The sequence below is a fragment of the Nicotiana attenuata genome, unplaced genomic scaffold (genome assembly GCF_001879085.1).
Source record: "Nicotiana attenuata strain UT unplaced genomic scaffold, NIATTr2, whole genome shotgun sequence".
Taxonomy (NCBI): Eukaryota; Viridiplantae; Streptophyta; class Magnoliopsida; order Solanales; family Solanaceae; genus Nicotiana; species Nicotiana attenuata.
In genome coordinates, this window is record NW_017675424.1 from 26819 (window position 1) to 53172 (window position 26354).

At 37.0% G+C, this 26354-nt stretch overlaps 1 protein-coding gene and 1 pseudogene across 1 annotated transcript; both read left to right on the plus strand.

Annotated features, from left to right (window-relative positions):
* The first annotated feature begins 8498 nt into the window (after window positions 1-8498).
* LOC109220062 lies at window positions 8499-10589 on the plus strand. The gene has a single exon (XM_019384522.1). It carries the CDS (start codon window positions 8876-8878, stop codon window positions 9707-9709), a length of 834 nt encoding a protein of 277 aa, XP_019240067.1. The 5' UTR covers window positions 8499-8875; the 3' UTR covers window positions 9710-10589.
* Window positions 10590-10639: 50 nt separating this feature from the next.
* On the plus strand, window positions 10640-11778 carry LOC109220061 (annotated as a pseudogene).
* Window positions 11779-26354: the final 14576 nt, after the last annotated feature.

Here is a 26354-nt window from a genome sequence, read left to right on the forward strand (position 1 = left end):
CTCACCTAGTCCCCGTATCATCCATGCTGCTACGCCCAGTAGGCCACTAGAAGTACATGTGCCTGTGCAACAAAAATGCACAGCAAGTGTAGCATGAGTACGAAAATAACGTGTACTCAGTAAGTAAAGTAGAGACGAGAGGTCGACTTCGACACTTACTAGTGGTCCAGTAATGTGATATCAATAATACATTAAATCGTGGATTTTTATAAACATGATTGTAATTCAATGGAATGAAGCAAATAAATAATTCTTTCTTTTTAGTTGAAATTTCCAATTTCTTTAAGTCCTTTATACAAATATTCTCAAGCCAGGAAGAGGCAATAACGACTTTAACAAGTTCAAGGCAGCAATACAAGCATGCGCAAATCATGCCGAGGTCGTACGGCCCGATCCAACAATATTTAAACTGTGCACCGCCAGAGGGTCGAATGGCGCGAACCATAGATGCATCTATTACCCCGCTCGCGAATCATACGTGCGACGCGGTCAAACTTAAATAAACAATCATCCTGCTCGCGAATCATACATGCGACGCAGGTACACATAGAAATACATGCTCAAACAGCCAATTAAGAATTTATCGGGGAACATTTATCCAAATAAAAGCCAATTCTCTTTTAACGAATTAAGAAAATGAAGTTTAATTTTTTTAGAAATTCATTTACCAATTCGACAGGATTTAAGCAATTCAACTGTAAACAACATTACAATTATTCCAAGTACAACATGTTTTTGGGTCCTAGACTACCCGGACAATAATATAATAGTAGCTACGCACGGATTCTCGTCACCTCGTGCGTACGTAGCCCCCCACAAATAGGAGCACATAACCAATTAACTCACCTATGGGGATAATTTCCTCCTACAAGGTTAGAAAGGAGACTCACCTCGTTCCGAAGTTCCATAACCGGCTTCCAAGCCCTTCCAACGACTCAAATCAATTTGCAACGCTCCAAAACTAGCCAACAAATGAGAAAATCCATAAATATAGGCTCTAATACTCACAACAATTATATTTAGATAAATTCCTAACTCCGCTCGAAAAGTTGACAAAATCACCCTCGGGCCCACGTGTCCAGATTCCAAAAAAGACTCACAAAATCCGACAACCCATTCCGATACGAGTTCAACCATACCAATTTTATCAAATTCCGATAAAGAATCGACCTCCAAATCTAGAATTTTCGTTTTTGAAAAGTTTACAAATTTTCTCCAATTTCTTCCATTTGATTCACTAATACTTGATGAAAATAACCATGGAATCATTAAATATAGTCACTTTTGGATATAGAACACTTACCTCAATCCATATGGTGAAAATCGCCTCAAAAAGCGCTTTAATCCGAGCTCCATAGCTCCAAAAATGAGTAAAAATCTCGGACTGCTCAATTTATACACTGTCCAGCATTTTCGCACCTGCAGTTACTGTTCACGCAGGTGCAGTTACTGTTCACGCACCTGCGGTTACTGTTCATGCATCTGCGGGTTATTGTTCACGCAGGTGCGGTGCTGTTCACGCACCTGCGAAAAACACAGCAATTGCCCAGAAATTTCAGCGGCTTTTAATTTCACTAAAAATGCTCTAACTCCCTTATACGAACTCGGAATTCGACGATTCTTGTTCCTATGAGTCACAAATAATCATACGAACATAGCCCTTCAATCAAAACTCAATTCGGAGCTCATTTGCTCTGTGCGATACCCATTTCACTCGTTAAACAATTAACTCATGTTTCGCGTCAAAAACCCAATCGCGACTTGATGAAATTAGACCAAACTTTCCAGATCACTCCTACAATTCATTATCAAAATTTTCGGGAGTCTCGAAATCAAATTGTCGATCTCTAAAACTAAAATGGACCTTTGGATCATTATCATGCTTATGCTCAAAACGAAAAAATCTTCCAAAAACTCCTGCGAAACTTATCCGAGACTCATGGACCCCGACCAAACATGCCAACAAACCCCATAGCATCATTCAAACTTGTTCTAACCTCGGAATGCTCAAAACAATATCAAAAACATCGAATCACCTCGGATTCAAGCCTAGAATTCAAAACACTTCGAATTCCGAATTTGATAAAAAGTCTAATCAAACCTTCGTCCGAATGACCTGAAATTTTGCACACACGTCATATTCGACATTACGGACCTGCTCCAACTTTCGGAATTGGATCCGACCCGATATCAAAAATCAAACTCTCGTCAAAACTTCTAAAAAACCTTCAAATTTCTATCTTTAGCCAAATGACTTCAAAATGACCTACGGACCTCCGAATATCACTTCGATCGCGCTCCCACTCCAGAATCACCAAATATGGAGCTATTCCCAGACTTGAAATCCCAAACGGACTCAATATCACTGAAATGACTTCAACCCAGACTTATGAAATTCCTCAAAAATGCAACTTCCACAATATGCGCCAAACGTTCCGGATTTTCCAAAACCCGATCCGGACATACACCCAAGTTCGAAATCACCATAGAACCTGCTGGAACCTTTAGATCCCGATTCCGAGGTCGTTTACTCTGAAATCCAATCTTAGTCGATTCTTCCAACTTAAGGCTTCTGAAATGAGAATTTTTCTTTCTAATTTGACTCCGAACTTCCCGGAATTCAACTCCGACACGCCTACGAGTCATAAAACCTAAATGAAAGCTGCTCATTGACTTTCAAACCGCTGAACGAGCGCTAGAGCTCAAAACGACCGGTCGAGGTCGTTACAGTATAATACACCATTATCATTATCCTTGAGGGGAAAGATACTGGGACATTTGTGCATCATATAAATTCTTAATAGCTATAACGCAGAAGTTATCAATATTGCTTTTAGTCCAAAGCGAAAATGGTTTGTCAGAAGCAACAAAGCGATAAGAGTTGTAGAAAACAATCAGCTGAATTTGTTAAGAGAGTAAATGTGAATGCAGACTGAATGCATTTGGATGGCGAAACAACGAATACAGTTAAAACCAGTGACTCAAATACAAGACCTTGATTGATACAGCAAGGTGTGGTACAGTTTTAATTACCAAGAACAGACTCGGTTATGCAAAGAGCCTTAGCTACACTCCATAGAGACCAAAATGTGGCATGCTATCCAGAAATGTCAAATTTTGGAAGGTTATGTACAACATTACGCAATAGAAGATTGAAAACCCTGACTNATAAATCCTCATATGTTTATGTTCAGGTATGTCAGAATGTCCTTCTGATTGGCCCTCATGTCATCCTTGTCTTTCTCCTTCCTCGTTGTCATCTTATTCATCTTTATCGTCTTGCGAGTCAGCATACTCATCCTGAACAGCTTTCTTTATTGCACGCAGTATAATTTTATGTTAAGTAAACCCTGCATAAATCCCCATATGTTTAACTACTTAAACACAACTAAATACTGGGGTTACCTTAATGAAAAGCGCACAAGCAGAACTAAGTAATGAAATAACCTTACTAAGATACTTTACCTTATGAATTTTTACTACTCTTCAGTCATAAGCTTCTTCTTTTGTAGTAATAATCAAATTATTGACTGAAAAATTCCAAAACAAAAACTCCTGGAAAAGCTAAATGAAGTCTCTGCATTGTAGCGTAGAAAACGCCAACGTTGTATTCAATGGAGCAAAGGAAAGAAATGTACACATATTTATTTTTTTTCTTCAAGAATACAAATACTTCCCTTAGCTAGAACGAAATTAGATGTACTAAATCAAAGCCCTACACTAATTTAACAAATATGCCATATTGTCGTTGAACAGTTTAGAACTGAAGAAATAGGAAGCTTGTCGTTACATACAATAGCATTCGAGTCTCAAGTCAAAAACAACAACTAATAAATCCAACAAGATGACTAATTCATACCAATATAACTAATGACTTTTACAGAAATGTGATAAAGTAACAGTACTTAGAAAAGAGGGTAAACCTTATAGGTAGGACAAAAACTTCATAGAGAAGTGAAAAGATCTTTTTAGTAATGTTAAGGTAAAATTGGTCATATATATATATATATGAATTTGAAAATAGTGTGAAATGAAAATTGTAAACTGAAAAAGTCATACTTGTAGTTGGACAGACGCATCGTGCCCTAACAAAAGCCTTATTGATGCTAGTAAGGGAGAGTTAATCAGCTCTACTTCACAGTTCCTTAAGAACTTTATTGGCTGCACACAAATCTCCTGTGTCTTCTTTCATATTTCACGACTTAAGAAAACCAATGAGGGGAAAAATAAAAGTTTATTTAGTCACTCTAACCAACACGCACCATCTGTACAATCCAAATTAACAACGCACCAGAAACTAAATTAAATTAGTATTGTTAGCTGAGAATGTTAAATTTAATGCAAATATCATAGAGAACCTATATTCACTATTGACTTTTAAATGAGAGATGAAAGGCTACACGTAGTCAAATACATATTCAAAGAGTTCAGATTCATACACTTATGTAATATTTTTATGCAACACGTAAAGTTTAAAAAAATATATATATATTATTGTACTCAAATAGTTATGCGCACACCGTCCATTCTCATATCCAAGTTATACTCCTTCCAATCTTCTGATCACTACCTTTTTTCACTTTTTCCTTTTCCTAAAATGAGACGAGTCCAGTAAAGGGCAACGTAAGATATACCTATAAAAGCAATTTTCATCCAAGCTCCTCTAGTCGTGCATTCTTTGATATCTCTAACATGGCACACATAACGACGTCGGTTGCACTTCCCTGTCAATAACTCCAGAAGTCAGTATGGAATACATGACAACTTAATTTTTTCTTAGTAGGAGGAGTGATGATGGCAACACACACAAAAAATAGAACAAAACTGTATTATGATGGACCTGCACTGGAGTACTGATAGCAGCTCATTCTATATGAGCTCCTCTAGTCGTGCATTCTTTGATATCTCTAACACGGCACACATAACGACGCCGGTTGCACTTCCTTGTCAATAACTCCAGAAGTCAGTATGGAATACATGACAACCTAATTTTTTCTTAGAAGGAGGAGCGATGATGGCAAGACACACAAAAAATAGAGCAAAAGTGTATTATGATGGATCTGCACTGGAATACTGATAGCAGCTCGTTCTATATGACCTTTTACAATTCTAGTTGTACTTTTTTACTGACGGGAACCAGCCTGCCCGTCCTAGAAGTGCATGAAGACATCCGAACTCGCGTGTTTCAAATTTGCGTTGTTCCTGCCAATCTGACACTTATTTTCTGCCATAATACCACCGATCAACTGTTTCCTTAGCTTCCTTTAATGGAGATCTGAGTATGAAATAGTGTTTATTTAGCGCACACAGAACCACTAAATTCTATAAAATAAACGTAATTATAGATATTCAAAATGCCGAGGTACCTTCCAATCAGGGCAAGTCCAACTGTAGTCCAATTGTAGTTTTCACGTTCGCAGTTTAAAAATTGAGCATCTTTGCCTTCCTTCTTTCAGAGCGAAAAGCATCCTGAAAAGGAATTTGTATTAGACTGTATTAAAATTCGAATAAATAAAAAATTGTGGAGTTAAATTCTTTATTTTTTAGAAGAAGGGGAATTTTCTTTGATTCAATTTCATGGAACAAGCTCAATATTAATAGCAATCACATGAGTTACCTGTGTAGTGTTTTGCATCTCTCCTTGAAGAACTGTGGAGTACTTCATCTTATCACACACAAAGATCATCGTTGCAATGCCACATAGATAACTGAAAGAATGTGCAAGTAAGAAATAAATATAAAACAGTGTTGAGATGGCACAACATGTCAAACTGGATAAAGACTAAGATTAGAAAAACTTGTTGACCTCAAACATGAGGTCCTCCATTTGCGAATAGTACAAATTAGTTGCCATCATTCTGGCCAATAAACAAACATCTCTTATCACCTCAAGAGTCACTCTTGGATTACCTGTATTTAGAAGCACACAGTTGACAGACATATGAGGAATAGTTACGAAATTCATGTCGACATATATTAAAAATTACATCCAAAGAAGAGCAGAAGGAACATTTTGCTTTCCTCCATCCCTTGAAAAATCATCTCAATTGCATTTTTACCCTCGGTTTTTTACTAAGGTAAGTGAAAGCGTGCTCTACATGGGAGGAGTCATATTGGAGTTATTCGATGAAATCAGAGAGTTATAGGCACAACCTATGTTGTCTGACCCTTCTCTTGTGTCTCGGTGGTGTATGCTGGAGTTTACAAACAGGTTGCCACCACTCAGCTTGATGAATTGGCCGCCAAGACTTTCGCCTATCTTGACTAATAATCATCACTATAAGTAAGTCTCAGTTTGCATGTGTGTGGATTTGTTTTAATTGTATTCTTCTTTGGAAAAGCTAGTTTGATTTAGAGTCTGGAGTTAACGTCTGCTAAATTTGAGTGCTTGATTAAATCGAGACATAATATACAAAAATTAATTTGTCTTTTCTGGTTCTTAATATTTTATGTTGTGTCAGTTTCGGTTTCATATATCAGGATTTAGATACATAAGAACTTTGACATTGTTAAATTTCAATAGGCATTGGGTTCTTCATGCTTTAAGTTTAAAGCTTTATCTCAGATAAGTTATATATGTAGGTCCTTTCATAAACAGTGCTGCAAACATTTAGAATACTTGTTTCTGGAACCAAACATTTTAAATGTATAATTGCTTGCTTTTCTATATATTTCTTTATTAGCTCTAATTTCCAACTATGCAAATGAAGAACGTTACTTTAAATTTTACATTAATTATTACCGATTCATTTGATGCATTAATTTGAAGTAAAAATTACTCTATTTTTTTCCTTTCAAAATAGTTTGGGATAATTTCTGAGATCTCCTCTCACGTTTTGCTCCATTACATGTCTTCCCTTATCGTTTACGATATTACACTTATCTCCCTTATTTAATTTTATTGTAATCAAAACTAGATGGTTGGTGCCCGCTCGACACCATTGTAGCACGGGTCCACAATATTGTTGTACCGAGAAGGTTTGTCACTAAAAAGATAATTTCTTACTTGTATAACTGTTTAGCAAGATTACTAAAGGAAGAACACTATCAAGCTGATTAGATATTAACATAATAAGGCTACTATGTATATTCATTTGAGGAACAAAATTGTACAAGATATAAAGAATACATTTGCAATAGTACATTCTTCTGCCTACTTCCATGAGAAAGACAAAAGAAGATTTCTGGTAGAAGTCTCACTCCATAAACATTTGTTGTTGTAATCCTTCTTTTTTGCAGTAGTATTGTAGGAATACCCAACAAAAGCATCAGATCCTGCTTACATGTCCAATTCCTAAATTTAGAGTCCCTTAGAGAAAAGAAGAGGAAGAGAAGCAAAAGAAAATAGATGGAAGAAGGATTCGGAAAACAGTAGAGTAGAAGCTACAATTGTTCCACATATATATTATGTTATATAAAGAAACTGTTGGCTAAATAACTATATTACTTTCAAAGAATGTGATAGCATCACAGATAAGGATAGAGTTTTGAAAGCTCTAAGAAGGCCATTCACAAGATCTCAAGCTAAAGAATGACAGACTAAGGTTGCTGGACTTCAAGGGCAAATAAAGAAGCTTCTAACTATAGAGGAAGTGCTCAAGCCCAAAGGAGAAGAATTGTGTAAGTTTTAAAATTATTTGGTGGCTCAAATTGTAGTCCAAGAGGAGGAAGATTGGGTCACCCAAATCAGCCCTTGAAGTCCACCAAATGGGCTCAAAATGTGCTAAAGAGGTCCAAAAGGAGGTGTTACAATAGGAAGCCCAAATTGGAGCCAAACAATGGCCCAAACTAGTTTTTTTAAGGCCCAAATCTGCCCCAAAGGGTCTTGGCCACCCACCTAATTGTAATGACTTTGGATGCCTTAGCAATCACCTACCTAATTTTAAGGACGTTTTTATAGCCTTAGTACTCCTATAAATAGGGAGTTCTTCTCATTCATTAAGACACTACATTATTGATTAAGTATATCATACTTTGAGAGTTCTTTTTGAACCTTTGTTAACTTGTGCTTTGAGATTTATCTTTCAACATTTACTAGTTCATAGTTCAAGGTAGTAAGATTACTTCTCTTTTATGATATCTTTGATTTCTTTATGGTATTCTTAGAAGGCGATTAATACTAGTTATTAATTGTTGTCTCAAGTTACTCGTAAAGCGGTCAAGATCCGAATCTATTATTTTGGTTTGCTTTTAAGTAAAGGCGTTTGATTTGTTCCATAAATCAAGACGTTGTTACTTTGATCTTGTCAAGACTATAGAACTTGCGTTCTTGGAATTCTTTCCTTGAAATTTTCCCATATCCTTTATTTTTCATCTCTTTAATTCTAGTTGTTCAATTCCTTGTTGTTATTGCTTCCGCATTTACTTCTCAAATTCTTACTCTAGTTTGGATTCCCGACCTAGTTGTTATCAGAGCGGTTCTATCAAGATTTCATTCTCGATAATTCTTGGGATATCTTGAATACTAAGAGCAACAAAAAAAAGAATTAAAAAAAAACAGAAGCAAAAAAAAAAACGAAAATCAGTTTTAAGAAAAATACAATTGCTTGCTTTCTAGGATAATTCTTTTGTATCTAATTTGCTTCCAAAAATTAACAAAGGAAACAAGAAGAGCGGATCCTAGATTTTCTTACTCTTTCTAATCTACATATTTATATCCTTTCCTTTTTGTTCGTGTCTTGTTTCAACTGAGCCTAAAAGTTCTAGGATTTCGTTCTTTTTTTTTTGTTCCAAAAAAAAAATCTGAATTTTTACTACTAAGAACTTCATACAAGTTGGGTTTAACTATAAATCTACAAAGTATTTTGTTCAAAGGTTATTCCGAGAGAAAAAAAAAGAAACTAATTTGTGTGATACAGTTTATTTTTTTAAAAAGATGTCGCATACAGGTAGTGATGATGAACGAAGGGTTCTCCAAGAAGCCGAAATCAAAGCAAGAAATGATTTTACCTTTCAAGCTATGCATCAACAATTTGAAAGGTTGAATTTGCAACTCCAAGAAATGAGGGATACCATTGCTGATCAAAATGATATAATAGCTGAACTTAGGAGGAAAAATAACGTTAGGCCCCAAGCTAGGAGAAATGCACCCCATGCTCCCATTGTAAATCAAGAAAACCTTATAGATTATTTTAATGATATTGATTTTGATATGGTGCGAAGAGATAGGAGGGGACAAAGAGGTAGAGTAGAAGATGATAATATAAGTAGTATAAAGATGAAGATGCCATCTTTCAAGGGAACAAGGGATCCATACTTGTATCTTGATTGGGAGAGAAAGGTTGAAGCCATCTTTGACTGTCACAACTACTCTGAAGGTAAGAAGGTTAAACTTGTTGTTGTTGAGTTTTCTGACTATGCTGCTATTTGGTGGAAAAAGCTTACTAGGGATAGATTGCAAGAAGGACAAGCACCAATTGCTACTTGGGCTGAGATGAAGAGGGTGATGAGGAAGAGATTCGGACCATCACACTTTCAAAGAGAGCTACAACAACGTCTTCAAACATTAAAGCAAGGGTCCATGTCTGTGGATGAGTACTTTAAGGCTATGGATATGGCTATGATCCAAGCTAATTATATGGAGGAAGAAGAGGCTACAATGGCTAGGTTTTTAAATGGTTTAAATAAGGAAATAGCTGATGTAGTAGAATTACAACAATATGTAACAATAGATGAGTTAGTTGATTTGTCTATAAAGGTAGAAAATTAAAATAAAAGAAAGCAAACTAGCTCGTGAAAAGGTCGGACAAGCACCATGTCCAAGAAGCCATGGCCAAATCATGAGAAGAAGAGTTCTTCTAGACCTCAAGAAGACAAGGGAAAAGGTAAATTTGAGAACAAAGAGGGAGGTAAAACCTTTAACCCTAAACCTTCTACACCTTCTAGTTCTATTCAATGTCATAAATGTAAAGGAAGGGGACATATGATGCATGAATGTCCAAGTAGAAGAAACATCATTCTAAAAGAAGATGGAGGATATGAGAATGAAAAAAGTGAGGGAGAAGAAGAGGGAGATGTGAGTGATGAAGATGATGTAGAACTACCTAATGATGGAATGGTTGGGGTAGTTAGGAGGATTATGACTATCAATTTGGGAAGCAATAGTGAAGCACAAAGAGAGAATATATTCCATACTAGGTGTGGGATAAAGGGAAAAACTTGCTCTATGATCATTGATAGTGGTAGTTGTGCTAATGTGGTGAGTTCATACTTTGTGGAAAAACTGGGACTTGCATGCATGAAACACCCTACTCCCTATAGACTCCAATGGTTAAATGATAGTGGTGAACTAAAGGTAAACAAACGGTGCATGATTTCATTTAATGTTGGTAGATATGAGGATGATATTCTTTGTGATATAGTACCTATGCAAGCTTGTCATATATTACTGGGTCATCCTTGGCAGTATGACAGGAATGTTTTTCATGATGGAAGAAAGAATAGATATTCTCTTGAACTAAATGGCAGGAAACTTACTCTTGCACCTTTATCTCCTTCTCAAGTGTTTGAAGATCAAAAGAGATTAAGGGAAACAATGGAAAAACAAAGGGGAGGGATAAAAAGTGAGTTTGAGGAAAAAGAAAAGAAAGGAGGCCAAGAATTAGAAAAAAAAGAGAGATGGCCGAGAGAAAGAGAGAGAGAGAGTAGCCATTTGAGAGAAGAGATAAAAAAGGGTTTGAGTGAAAAAAAAAAAGTCTTGGTGAGTGGAAAGAGGCTAAGGAAAGAAAAAAGAAGAGTTTCTATATAAAAGCCAAAGAGTGTTTAAATGCAAGAAAAGAGGGGTTGCCCATAATGCTACTTACTTACAAAGAAGCTTTGATTAATTCTGAGTTACTAACTTCTTCTTTGCCAAGTAGTATTTCTTCTCTTTTGCAGGATTTTGAAGATGTCTTTCCTGAAGATATTCCTAATGGATTGCCACCTTTACGTGACATTGAGCATCAAATTGATTTTGTGCCTGGATCACAAATCCCAAATAGGCCAGCTTATAGGAGTAATCTAGAAGAGACAAAAGAGCTTTAAAGGCAAGTTGAGGAGTTGCTTGAGAAAGGCTTTGTGAGAGAGAGCATGGGCCCTTGCTCTGTTCCCGTCCTATTTGTACCCAAAAAGGATGGAACTTGGAGGATGTGCGTGGATTGTAGAGCAATCAACAAGATAATGGTAAAGTATCGCCATCCCATTCCTCGTCTTGATGACATGTTGGATCAATTACATGGATCCAAAATCTTTTCTAAAATTGATATAAAAAGTGGTTACCATCAGATTCGAATGAATCCTGGAGATGAATGAAAAACTGCTTTTAAGACCAAATATGGGCTTTATGAGTGGTTAGTTATGCCTTTTGGCTTGAGTAATGCACCTAGCACTTTCATGAGATTAATGAATCATATCTTTAAGGATTTTCATGGGAAATTTGTTGTGGTGTACTTTGATGATATCTTAATCTTTTCTAACACTTTAGAGGATCATGTAGAACACCTAAAACAAGTTTTTGAAGTTCTTAGAAAGCAACTTTTATTTTCTAATCTTAAAAAGTGTAATTTTTGTGTGAATCGTGTGATTTTCTTGGGTTTTGTAGTTAGTTCTAAAGGAGTTGAGGTCGATGAAGAGAAAATCAAAGCAATAAAGGAATGACCTAAACCTAAGAGTGTAACTGAAGTTAGGAGTTTTCATGGACTTTCTAGTTTGTATAAGAGGTTTGTGAGAGACTTTAGCACCATTGCTTCTCCTTTAACTGAAGTTATTAAAAAGGATAAGTTTTTAAATGGGGAAATATGACGACCCGACCAGTCGTCACGTGAGTTACCGCCCCGTTTTCCCCATTTTCTGCTTCTTTATGCTTCATTATAAGAGTCTTGTGTGAACGAGTTGGTTTGGATTGATTTTAGAAGGAAATGAGACACTTAGTCTCTTTAAGGAAGGTTTGGTTTGGAAAAGTCAACCGGATATTGACTTATGAGTTAGAGGGCTCGGATGTGATTTCTGGTGATTTGGTTAGCTTCGGGGGATGATTTGTGACTTAGGAGCGTGATCGGAAGTGATTTTGGAGGTCCGGTGTAGAATTAGGCTTGAATTGGCGAAGTTAGTATTTTGGCGAATTCCGGTTGATAGGTGAGATTTTGATCCGAGGGTCGAAATGGAATTCCGAGAGTTGCTGTAGCTTCGTTAGGTGATTTGGGATGTGTGTGTAAAATTTCAGGTCATCCGGAGATGTTTTGGTTGGGTTTTTGATCGAATGTGGGTTTCGGAAGTTTTTGAAGAACTTAGGCTTGAATTCGATGACAAATGATGGTTTTAGTATTGTTTGAGGTGTTTTTATGATTGAAACAAGTTTGAATGATGTTTTAGGATGTGTTGGTGCTTTTGGTTGGGGTCCCGGAGGCCGTCGGGTGGAGTTTCGGTAGTGGTTAACGGGTAAGGTTTAGGTCGTTGTTGAAACTTAAAGTAAAGAAAGTTAGCTGATGCTTCTGGTATTTTCGTNATGATGAAGACAGAATTTGGCAAAGAATACGGGCAATGTTACATTCACATATGTAAGATCATGCCTAAACTAACTGAAAGGGTAATGTTTCTTTGCATTTAGAGTCGCGCAAATTACAAATTTTAATCCATGTAGTTTAATCATTCCTAATACTTTATGAGTTTTAATGAGAATACTCCATTTTTAAAAACAACCCCATCTGCTAAGAATAAAGGCTAAACTGATATGAAAGAATTCTAGAAAAAAAAATCTTCCTTTCACTATTTAAATCGAGGAAACAAACAAAAACTTAAGAAATTCTTTCTTGTGTTCTAAAGATTTTAAAGAAGGGAAAAGTTTTATGTATTACGTTGATAAAAACTAAATTGAATAACTTAGCCTAGTTATAGAGAATTAATTTTAGAAATGAAGAATCAGATCTTTTGGCAGAAAACATTCTTAAGCTGCCAAAATATATGCAATATCCTTAAGTATCCATGTGGACAAAGGATATCCATAAATCTTATCAAAGTGAACAGATCTTTAATTACACACTTGAAGGAAAAAGTCAAAAACAGAAGGGAGTACATCACCTGAGATGAATAATTGCAAAATGATGATCAGATGCTTAGCAATTTACTCATCGAACAACGAAAAATCACAAAGAACGATTTTGGATGCAATTTTCCCCGGATAAACTTGTATGATTTCTGGATAAACTTGCTAAGATCATGCCTAAACTAACTGAAAGGGTAATGTTTCTTTGCATTTAGAGTCGCGCAAATTACAGATTTTAATCCATGTAGTTTAATCATTCCTAATACTTTATGAGTTTTAATGAGAATATTCTATTTTTAAAAACAACCCCTTCTGCTAAGAATAAAGGCTAAACTAATATGAAAGAATTCTAGAAGAAAAAAAATCTTCCTTTCACTATTTAAATCGAGAAAACAAACAAAAACTTAAGAAATTCTTTCTTGTGTTTTAAAGATTTTAAAGAAGGGAAAAGTTTTATGTATTACGTTGATAAAAACAAAGTATGTAGATAGTCATATATATATATTCAGCATTCACACATGAAAGGAAAAAGTCAAAAGCAGAAGGAAGTACATCACCTGAGATGCATAATTGCAAAATGATGATTAGATGCTTAGCAATTTACTCATCGAACAACGAAAAATCACAAAGAACGATTTTGGATGAAATTTTCCCCGGCAAATTTTTCGGTGAAAGAAAAAAGGGAACTATACGTTTTTTCTAATCCAATATATGCAAGAGGAGAAATTCAGTTAGTTTTTAAAAGGAAGGGGAGTGGAGGAAGTGGGAGTAGTTGGTGGTTTTTATTGGTAGTTTCTATTGCTTGAAAAATTTAAAATTTTTGAATTTTGAAAAAAAAAACGTGTCTTGCAAGAGGAGAAATTCAGTTAGTTTTTAAAAGGAAGGGGAGTGGAGGAAGTGGGAGTAGTTGGTGGTTTTTATTGGTAGTTTCTATTGCTTGAAAAATTTAAAATTTTTGAATTTTGAAAAAAAAACGTGTCTTTCACATCTATTTTTAAATAAATTTGAATTTTGAAACTCCATGAAAGTTGGAGGATTGTCCAAATTTTTTACATGTGTCAATTTAATGTTATGCCACTTGTCATCATAATAGTTCTTTGCCTCTCCTATTATATATTAATAGATTATAAGAGTCTTGTGTGAACGAGTTGGTTTGAATTGGTTTTAGAAGGAAATGAGACACTTAGTCTCTTTAAGGAAGGTTTGGTTTGGAATAGTCAACCAGATGTTGACTTATGAGTTAGAGGGCTCGGATGTAATTTCCGGTGATTCGGTTAGCTTCGGGGGATGCTTTGTGACTTAGGAGCGTGATCGGAAGTGATTTTGGAGGTCCGGTGTAGAATTATGCTTGAATTGGCGAAGTTAGTATTTTGGCGAACTCCGGTTGATAGGTGAGATTTTGATCCGAGGGTCGGAATGGAATTCCGAGAGTTGCTGTAGCTTCGTTAGGTGATTTGGGATGTGTGTGTAAAATTTCAGGTCATCCGGAGATGTTTTGGTTGGGTTTTTGATCGAATGTGGGTTTCGGAAGTTTTTGAAGAACTTAGGCTTGAATTCGATGACAAATGATGGTTTTAGTATTGTTTGAGGTGTTTTTATGATTGAAACAAGTTTGAATGATGTTTTAGGATGTGTTGGTGCTTTTGGTTGGGGTCCCGGAGGCCTCGGGGTGATTTCGGATGGTTAACGGGAAGTTTTGGCTTGTGAAACTTAAGAAGAAGTTGCTGATGCTTCTGGTATTTTCGCTTCTACGGAATTGGGACCGCAGAAGCGGTACCGCAGGGGCGAGGGGTGAGTTGCAGAAGCGGGTAGGACTGCAGGTGCGGATTTGGTGACCGCATCTGCGGAGTCGCAGATGCGACTGGAGGACCGCAGATGCGGTATTTGAGACTGTGGAGGGATCCGCAAATGCAGAACTTGGTTCGCAGAAGCGAAAGCCGCAGATGCGGGGTTACGACCGCAGAAGCGGTGTGCTGACTGCAAAAGCGGAGGTCACAGATGCGAGAATGTGACCGCAGATGCGGCAATGACCGGGCAGAGCTATTTAATTCCATCTACGCGAATTTTTGAAGGGTTTCATATTTTTAACTCGGACTTGGAGGATTGTGGGCGATTTGGAAGAGAGATTTCAAGGGGTTTCGATAAGATATGGATTCTTGGACTTAAAACACGATTCTATGGTGTAAATACATGGATTAGAGCTGAAAACTCAAGTAATTAATGGGCAAAAATGGTGGTTTAGGACTTGAAACTTAAGAGAGCAAAAATTGGGATTTGTGGGGTCATTTGGACTCCGATTTTGGTAATCTTTATATGTATAGACTCGTGGCGAGATAAGGAATCCGTTGATGTAAAATTTTCTGAAATTCGAGAAGTGGGCCCGGGGCTCGGGTTTTGCAAATTTCGTGATTTTTGATGTTTTTCAATTCTTTTCGATTGGGTTATGTTCCCTTAGCCTATTGTGATGTACTCGTTGTGGTTTTGATCAGATTCTACGCGCGAGGAGGCCGATTTGAGAGGCAAGGGCATAGCGAGCTAGGATTTTGGCCGGCTTGAGGTGAGTAATGATAGTAAATGATATCCTGAGGGTTTGAAACCCCGAATTTGCACAACGTAGTGCTATATTGAGGTGAAACACGCGCTTAATGACGAGCGCGGGGTTGTTTACTATTGGGGATTGTGACTTGGTCCGTCCTGACTTATGTTTTACCGCGCATTTGACTGTGATGTGTTTATTATCAACATGACTTGGGCCTATTGCCGTATTTTGGGCTTCATGCCGACTACATGAATCCTTCGTGGATTTTTATCACTGTTTCCTCACTATTTTGATATACTACTTGAACCCAGTCCTGTGATTATGCTGTTTTACAAACTCAGCCGCTTTAATTGAATTTTTAGACTTATATGATATTTCCACTGTTGTTTGGGCTGAGCACTACTATTTTATTGATGCCCGAGGGGTTTGTGATGTTTTCCTGGACTGAGTGAGGCCGAGGGCCATATGTGAGGATATGCCGAGTGATATGAGGCCGAGGGCCTGAGATGCATTTATATGCCACGAGGTGGCTTGAGTGACGTGAGGAGGCTTTCAGGCCTTGTGAGTGATGTGAGGAGGCTTTCAGGCCTTATGAGTGATGTGAGAAGGCTTTCAGGCCTTTTGTTGATATAGCGCTTGGGCCGTAAGGGGCCCCTCCGGAGTCTGCACACCCACAGTGGGCGCGGGTACCCATATAATCTGAGAGTGAGCCTGAGGGGCTGATATTATGCTGAGTGACTGAGAGTGAGCCCGTGGGGCTGATGCTATGCTGACTGATATTGAGCCCGAGGGGCTGACACTGTCCCGAGCGATTGATACTGGCCCGAGGGGCAGATTCCTACTCACTATTAACTTGTTTACCTGATTTACCTGTTTTTAAAAGGAGATTTCATTTGACTCTTTACTGTTTTACTGCTTTAAGTGATTTACTGCCTGATATAGAATTGCCTTGTGCACTTATGTGTTTTCATGCCTTCGGTTATTATTTATTATTATTACTCACTGGGTCGGAGTACTCACATTACTCCATGCACCATGTGTGCAGATTCAGGCATAGCAGAGTCCGCACCTGAGCGCTGATTCCTTCCAGACCAGGCAGCGATTTGGAGTTACGAGGTAGCTATTGACGTCCGCAGCCCCTTGTCTCCCCTATCTTCTATCATTTATGTTCTCTTCAGACTATTGTATCGGATTTCATACTTTGTAGACTGGTAGAAAACTCTGTAGTAGCTCATGACTTGTGACACTCCGGTTTGGGCTGTGTCGGGATGGTTTCCCTAGTTATTATCGTTGTTCCGTATTTTTTTACTATATTAAGCATGTGTTAGATTTGTTAGTGTTAATTATTTGCTTTAAAAGAGGTGTTTGCATTGTTCTGGCTGGCTTTGTCTTCACGAGAGGCGCCATCACGACCGGGTTTGGGAATTGGGTCGTGACAGGAAAAGAACAAGATGATGCTTTTAACTTGTTGAAAGAAAAGTTATGTTCTGCTCCGTTGTTACAATTGCCTGATTTTTCTAAATCTTTTGAAATTGAATGTGATGTTTCTGGCAAAGGAATAGGTGCTGTTTTGATGCAAGATTCTAAACCTATTGCCTACTTTAGTGAGAAGTTGAGTGGAGCCACATTGAACTATTCCACTTATGATAAAGAGCTATATGCTTTGGTAAGGGCTTTAGCCACATGGCAACATTACTTGTGGCCAAGAGAGTTTGTCATTAAAACTGACCATGAATCCTTAAAATACTTGAAGAGTCAAGGTAAGCTTAGTAGAAGGCATGCTAAGTGGGTTGAATTCATTGAAACTTTCCCTTATGTAATTTCTTACAAACAAGGGAAAGAGAATGTTGTTGCTGATTCACGTTCAAGAAGGTATATCTTAGTTTCTACCCTGACTTCTAAATTGATGGGTTTTAATCAAATCAAGGGACTTTATGCTATTGATGTTGATTTTGGCAAAAATTTTGCAGATTGTAAGTTGGGTCCTTTTGAGAGGTTTAACCTCCAAGATGGGTTTCTATTTAAGGAAAATAAGTTGTGTATCCCTAATTGCTCTTTACGTGAAGTATTGTAAGGAAGCACATTGTGGAGGCCGTTATGGGGTACACTTTGGAGTCCCAAAGACATTAGACATACTTGCTGAAAATTTCTTTTGGCCTGGAATGACAAAAGATGTTGAAAGAATGTGCACACAGTATTTGGAATGTAAACAAGCTAAATCTAAAGTGTTACCACATGGTCTTTACACGCCATTACCTGTTCCTACTTCACCTTGGATTGATATTTCTATGGATTTTGTGTTAGGTTTGCCTAGAACAAGGTATGGTAAGGATAGTATATTTGTTGTGGTAGATAGGTTCTCCAAAATGGCTCGTTTTATTCCTTGTTTAAAGACTAATGATGCTTCACATGTTGCTAATCTTTTTGTAAAAGAGGTTGTCAAATTGCATGGTATACCTAGAACTATTGTTAGTGATAGGGATGCTAAGTTTTTGAGCCACTTTTGGCGTGTATTTTGGGGGAAGTTAGGCACTAAATTATTGTTTTCTACTTCTTGTCACCAACAAACTGATGGACAAACCGAAGTAGTTAATAGAACCTTAGGAAACATGTTGAGGGCTGTTTTGAAAGGTAAATTAACTTCATGGGAAGATCACTTACCTATGATTGAATTTGCTTACAACAGAACAATCCATTCTTCTACAGGTATGTCTCCTTTTGACGTTGTTTATGGCTTTAATCCCTTTACTCCACTTGATTTATTACCATTACCAACTATGATATTGCTAATCTTGATGGTAGAACAAAGGCTGAGATGATGAAAAAAATTCATGAGCAAACAAGGCTTGCAATTGAGAAGAAAAATGAGCAAACTGCCTTGAGAAAGAATAAGGGTCGAAAACAAGTTATTTTTAAACCTGGAGATTTAGTTTGGGTTCACTTTAGAAAGGAGAGATTTCCTTCCAAAAGGAAGTCAAAGCTGCATCCTAGAGGAGATGGCCCCTTTCAAGTCCCTGAAAAGATTGGAGACAATGCTTACAAGCTGGACCTTCCTGGTGAGTTTCAAGTAAGTGCTACATTCAATGTTGCTGACTTGTCTTTGTTTGACGTAGGATCGAATTCGAAGACGAATTTATTTTCAAGAAGAGGGGAATGATAGCATCACTAATAAGGATAGAGTTTTGGAAGCTCCAAGAGGGCCATTCACAAGATCTCAAGCTAAAGAATTGCAGACTAAGGTTGCTGGACTTCAATGGCAAATAAAGAAGCTTCTAACTATAGAGGAAGTGCTCAAGCCCAAAGGAGAAGAATTGTGTAAGTTTTAAAATTATTTGGTGGCTCAAATTGTAGTCCAAGAGGAGGAAGATTGGGTCACCCAAATCAGCCCTTGAAGTCCACCAAATGGGCTCAAAATGAGCTTAAAAGAGGTCCAAAAGGAGGTGTTACAAAAGGAGCCTAATTGGAGTCCAAACCAATGGCCCAAACTAGTTATTTTAAGGCCCAAATCTGCCCCAAAGGGTCTTGGCCGCCCCCTACCTAATTGTAATGACTTTGGATGCCTTAGCAATCACCCTACCTGATTGTAATGACTTTGGATGCCTTAGCAATCACCCTACCTAATTTTAAGGACTTTTTATGCTTTAGTACTCCTATAAATAGGGAGTTCTTCTCATTCATAAGACACTACATTATTGATTAAGTATATCATACTTTGAGAGTTATTTTGAACCTTTGTTAACTTGTGCTTTGAGATTTATCTTTCAACATTTACTAGTTCATAGTTCAAGGTAGTAAGATTACTTCTCTTTTATGATATCTTTGATTTCTTTGTGGTATTCTTAGAAGGCGATTAATACTAGTTATTAATTGTTGTCTCAAGTTACTCGTAAAGCGGTCAAGATCCGAATCTATTGTTATGGTTTGCTTTTTAAGTAAAGGCGTTTGATTTGTTCCATAAATCAAGACGTTGTTACTTTGATCTTGTCAAGACTATAGAACTTGCGTTCTTGGAATTCTTTCCTTGAAATTTTCCCATATCCTTTATTTTTCATCTCTTTAATTCTAGTTGTTCAATTCCTTGTTGTTATTGCTTCCGCATTTACTTCTCAAATTCTTACTCTAGTTTGGATTCCCGACCTAGTTGTTATCAGAATGAAAAGGAAAAAAGCCAGAATTAAAGTTAGGTAACATAGAAGCACATAACTAATATGGGGGGCCCATATTGAGCTTAATACACAAACCTATCGGTTATATAAATTTAGCAATATTGCCCAAAGATATGTCTCTCTTGCACGAGCATCTACAAGACCACCAGATTTTAATGCAGCATGCACAATGCGAAAATAACCATCTAGTGGTAAACCTTTCCAATTAATTTTTTCTAAGGCAGAAAATCTTACAATCATTAGAACCATCCACTCAGCCATCTCCTTCCACCTTACACCAAGTTTCCATTTAAGACCACTCTATTTAGGTGCGATTTGTTCAGTAATTTGTAGTATCATGTTAATGTGATAGTGATGGTCAGACTGTCATCCCATGCGTGCTACTCCTTCATCTTAGCCAATTTGTTCTTTTAATTAGTATCTTCTAAAAATCAATAGCTATGACCAAACATAAGTGAAGAGTGAAGTAGAAGCAGAAACACAGAATTATCTTGCTAGATTCATCGAAATAGAAGTCTAATCAAGTACTTCACATTCCCCACAAAAAGAAAGAGAATCCTGAAATAGGAAATCTATAAAATAAAAAAATTAAACAAATAAGAAGAAGCCCTCCTCAATTAGATTGTAATGACATGTCATCAGTAACATACAAAAAGAAAAGGGGTTTTCAGAAGATAAAAATGTTTAGCTAAATTCAACAAAAATGTTGCAAAAGACATGATAACATAAGTGTATACACCTTCATATTCAAGTCACATGGATAGGGTTTCTTGTAATATACTGCACAAACTCGCTACTTAAATCTACCTATTACAAAGTGTGTAGCAATATGAATCATTACCTACAAATGTAGAGAAGCTTAAACCATCCTTCAGCAAGCTACAAAGGAGAAAAGTGAGCTAATATACCACTTAATGGGTGAATATAAATTCTGAGCTTAACAACTTTGTTTTTTCAATTTCAGTTCTAGAGTCACTTTAATCACCATGATTCTGTAATGCTTAAAATTAAACGACGGCTTATTTGGATCGTAAATCTTCACCATAAAGTTGTTCGGAAGCTTTCCTCACATCAAGGCATAGAAGTCATATATTAGATTCGAAAATCGCAAGTAATTCAATAGGCTTTCCTTGTACCTACAAAAATTAAAGTAGCACTGTCAAAAAATTCTGCTTTGCATCAATGTGGTCATTATGTTGTGCACAGTTTAGGTAATTTGAGGAATATAACGAACTTAAGAGTGACATACACATTAGACGCCTCTAGCTTCTATGAACATAATCATGCAAAATGTGCATTTAGTGTACAAAACATACTTAATCATGCAAAATGTGCATTTAGTGTACAAAACATACTTAATCATGCAAAATGTGCATTTAGTGTACAAACCGTGAACATTCACATCTAAATGTAGTGCTAATATTTAAGAAAAGCATAACAAATATCCAACATCACAATCTACCCGTAATTAATCTGGTTAGTACTCCTTTAGTGATATTGGCATAAAACTTTATGTATACATAGCATATAATTTTTTTTGTCGAAACGCGCAGCATAAGACAGATATAGTATTACCATTGCACTTCCATTCGCTGCTACAGCAACAGTGTTTCGTTGTCGTCGACTGATATTTGTCTGTACCTTTCCCGCCGTCTAGCCATTATTTGTTACTCTGAAGTATCTGGCTTACAAATGACAATAAGAAGCAAGTTTGCTTCATGCCCCTGCCACAATATATAATAAGTATTTGATTTTCGAAAAAAAAAAAGCAGCACAGAAAGCCCAAAGGGTATCAAAAGAAATAATTCCATGGCACATATTGTAACTATTATTTATAGTATTAATTTTCTAATAAGTCGCAACTCATTTCTTAGAAATATTTACAGAATGACAAAAGGAAAAATATTTCATGTATAATAGATTATTTGTTTAACTTGATTTATTTAGTATGGAAACCGAGAGCCGAAAACACATCTTCAAGAACCTATACATCAATTTAGCGAGGGAGTTGGTGAGATAATATAATGTTGTAATTGGTAAACATACCTTCTATCTCTTGGTGCTGATTAGTTTTGTTGGACGACTGCTGAGGGCAAATTGACACAGAAAGTTGTTGCTACCAGTTTCTCGTATAGGCTGAGAAAAGCTTTCTGCAAATTCCTTGTCTGCCATGTTAAGGAGCTGGAGAAGAAACTCAGTAGGAAGCTAGCTATAAAACTTTCTCCTATTAGTTTCTTGACGATATTTATAAACATTGAAGGTCCGTCTTCCATCAGGATGATTATGAGTGAAAATAGTTGTTTTGGAATCAAGACGGAGAGTGAGGTGCATAAGATTTGACAAAATCGATAAAGTTTTCAGAAGGTCCGTCTTCCATCAGGGTTTAGTGAAAATGTATAAGGGATTTGGGAAAATACAAAGCATGAAAGTTCTAGGTCATTGAATAGCTTTCCAACGATACATTGTGGAGCCCAATCGGAGCTCTGTACAAAAAGTTATGCCCGTTTTACAGAATAGTGTGCAACCACCGCGGTTCTGCCGCGTTTCTACCGCGACCGCGGTGGTGAGGCAGTGTCCCAGCGATTTATCGCGGTCGGGACCGCGTCGCGCCTACTGGAACGCGGTTGCCAACTTGGAAAGTCATTTTTTTTAGCCCTATTTCGTCCCCCACAGCCCCAAAACATAAAAACTTGTTCTAGAAAGTAAAGCTCTCAAAAACCTAACTCCTTAAGGGTCCCTCCACCACCCAAGGTAAGTTCTAATGGTGATTCTAAGTTTATTTCAATTTTCCAACACCTTATTAACATGGGTAAACCCTCCATATCATTAGATATTCGATTGGGACACCGTTGTTGAGAGAAGAAACCCTAGAACTCGAATTCAAGAAGATTGAACGTCGAAAAGGTAATATCTTCATCCTCTAATTGATTCTATCATTGAATTAATGATTATAGACTCTATTTCATGAGATATGAGTTGATGGGTTTGATAGAAAAGCATGAACGGTGATAGGTTTGGGTTGTTGATTGGTTATTATTGGTTATGGGTGTTGATTACCTTATGGGTGATAAAGAATAATGTTGATTATAATCATTTGAGACTTTAGAATTTATCTAGGAGCAAGAGAATGGGTTATTGGGTGCAGAGACACCATTAATAATGGCTATGAAGCTTTATGCCACCGAGTGTTTGATAAAATGCCTAAGTGACCGAAACATGACTATTGTTGCTAATTTGGAATCCCTTTGACTTGTATTGATATAGATTAAAGTTGAAAGGGTTGGCGAATGTTGTATTATGCTCAGGAGCAGGAAGTTAAGGTATGTGAGGCTAATTCTCTATGTTTGGGAATTTTAATGATTCTCCTTACACTACGTTTCTTTTACGACGTCACTAATTGCCTCAAAAATATAGTTTAGCCTAGTTCCTTGAATAGTTGTAGAACTTCTATTCTCTAGCTTCATAACTCGTTCATGACTTTCATTCTGAACGTTGTGAGCTCAGTGCGTATTCAATATAGACTTGGGTTTGATGCCCCCGAGTCTTAGTATAGATTACTCAGTATGCCATAAACAAATGAAGTTTCAGTGTTCATAATCAGTTCAAGAATACATGTCTCAGCTACTCCTATTCAGTATTCCAGTATTATATAACTCAGTGTGATTCAGTATTCCAGTATTATGTAACTCAGTGTGATTCAGTATTCCAGTATTATGTAACTCAGTGTGATCCAGTATTCCAGTATCATGCAACTCAGTGTAATTCAGTATTTCACTATCATGTATTGCAGTATGATTCTCAGTTCCTAAATGTTGAACACCTGTATTTGGGCCTGAGGCCGCAGTTTATGCCTTATGCATCTTTGGGCCTGAGGCTGCAGTTTATGCTTTATGCATTTTGGACCTGAGGTCGCAGTTATGTATACGTATACTTGGGCCCGAGGCCGCAGTTGTGCACATATATATATTGGGCCTGAGGCTGCAGTTTAATATTCAGATAAACAGGTTGTTCATCATTCAGAAGAGGGAGTATTCATATCCTTACTTCCTTTGTTTAGTTCAATTATTAGCTATCAGTTCAGTTATCAGTTATCAGTTATCAGTTATCATTTCAGTTTCAGTTTCAGTTTCAATAGTTATCATTTCAGTTATCAATTATCAATTCTCAGTAATCAGCTTAGTTTCAGTTTCAGCATTTATAATTCTTTCTTTCAGTTGCTTTACATACCAGCGCAATTCAAATGTACTGACGTCCTATTTGCCCGGGGCCTGCATCTCACGATGCAGGTAATGATTTACAGGTTGATGATTCAGAGCGCTAGGATTCTTGTACCAGCTATTTGGTGATCCCCAATTCTTTCGGGGCATTATCATTACTACAGTCTTCAGTATTTTCAGACGGTCAGTATTTTCAGTACAAATTAGAGGCTTCATAGACTAGAGTAATAGCTAGACAGAGTCACAGGCTTTTCATATTAAGCTATGTTGGCTACAAATATGTTTTTGAATTGTATTAGTATTTCTGCACTTTGATTTATATCATCCAGACTTTCAGTATATCAGCATGTGTTAGTTTATCTTCCGCATTCAGTATGTTATGATACCACATGTTGATTCAGCCAGCCAGTTGGTTCGCTCGGTCACATGTAGTCAGGCACCGAGTGCCGTGTTACGTCCAGGCCCAGGTTCGGGGCGTGACAGATTCAAATTTTAATTCTTTCCACAACAAGAGATAGAAGCACAAGCTGGTGAAGCAATCATAGCCAACCTATATTAGCAGCAACCACAGATCACCCATCCTTACTCTTTCCTTGTTATGTCTCTTCCTTTCTAGAATTGCATTTATAGCTACAGTTATTTACCAAAAAAGTATAGCTTAGATTTTCATCAAGACTATGTAATAATGAACTGATTAGTATTTAGCAAAAGATAAAATTCAACAAAAAAATATAATGCATGTGTAAAACATGCACAATTACTGGCATGCATGTAAAAGTTCTAGCATGAAATTATTCAAAATAATATACTCACCAGATTGTGATTACCAATAGAACAAGTGCGATAAAAAAATATCACAAATAACTCACTAAACCAGAGAGCATACATCAGATTCAAAAAGATCAAAGATGGATAAACTTTGAAAGAGTGAAGATCTAAATTTTGATCTTTACCAAGAGAGACTGCAAAAGACAAAGAAAGGCTGAAGGAAAAACTTACCAACTCAATGAACTCACACTTGAGTGAGGACCTAACATTACAAACAAAAGATGAGACAAGCACCAATAGAACTTTGTTGAAAAGGAAAGTGAAAAATGGACCAAACACACATCAATGACACATACCTTCCTCTCCTTCATACATACACTTTCATGATTTTTCCACTTGTTCCTATCTTCCCTCTTTCTCTTCACCTCATTTCCTCCCTGTAATAGTCATGTTTGATCCAAGAAAACAAACACCCAATGACAATTAGGAGCCCCTAAATTTTGGTTTTCAAGTAATAAAAAAGCTTGGGAATTGGACTAACAATGATGGTGGAGAAGGGATTCAATTCAAAGTTCAAGAAATGGAAGAACATGAATATGATGGTGTTGAATCTGGTGCTTCATCACCACCCTTATGGCAAAATAGCCCTCCAATAAGTCACATTTCATCATAGTATAAATTATTGGTCACTTTCGCCGAGTTCTAAAGCTCAAGCCATAGCTAGAGGCCAATGGGAACTCATGGAAATGGTCAAGAACATGCCTGAATCTTGCTTTGAGCTTTATTTAAAGGATCTTGTTGACCAACCTACTATAGCCTTTGAATCTCAAATCAATAAGGAGAAAAACTAAGTTGTGCAGCATAGTGTGAAGATAAAGAGGCAAGAGAGTAGCAACATGAATAAGAAGAATAACAATCAAATTTTCTCAATATGGTTTCCCCTGTTCCTTTGAGACCAAAGAAGAAAAAGAAGAATTCAGCAAATACAGCTAATAAAGTTTCCCCTAAGCCTGAAGAGTGTGAAACTCTTCAAAGAGTTTGGAAAAAGACTGGTGGAAGAAGAGATTTTCTAGCTCAAGTGAGAGTGGTAGTAGCAGAACAAACAACAATATTAGTGGAAGTACAGACAGAAATAGAAGCAGGGCAGTAGTTCTAGCAAACGAAAAACATGTGCAGGAAAGGGCATGAGTATACCACAGCGACACCCAGTAAGTGCCAAGCCTAACCTCGGTCGAGTAGTGACGAGGAAGGTGAGGGCCCTACTAATCATATATATAAATCAAGGTAAAACAGTACGAAATATGACAGTAAAATTAAAATACTAACAGTCGATAAGGAACAAAATCACAGAAATAATATAATTCAATACATAGAGATAGCAAATGGGGATCTCCCAGGATATCGTCCCGTAGTCCCAAACGTAAATGTACAGAGGATATCCCGGGATATTGTCTCGTAGTCCAAAAGTAATATCCAATACAGGGGGGATCTTCCAGGATATCGTCCCGTAGTCCCGAGGGATCTCCCGAAATATCGATCCGTAGTCCCAAAGTAAACATGCAGGGGATCTCCCGGAATACCGATCCGTAGTCCCAAAGTAAATAAACAACAGTCTCAAGAAAGTATCCTACAATTCTATTCAAGTT

What these genes read in the sequence shown, in the direction of transcription:
- LOC109220062 (XM_019384522.1), top strand. Translation starts at nt 8,876, where the DNA reads ATGTCGCATACAGGTAGTGATGATGAACGAAGGGTTCTCCAAGAAGCC.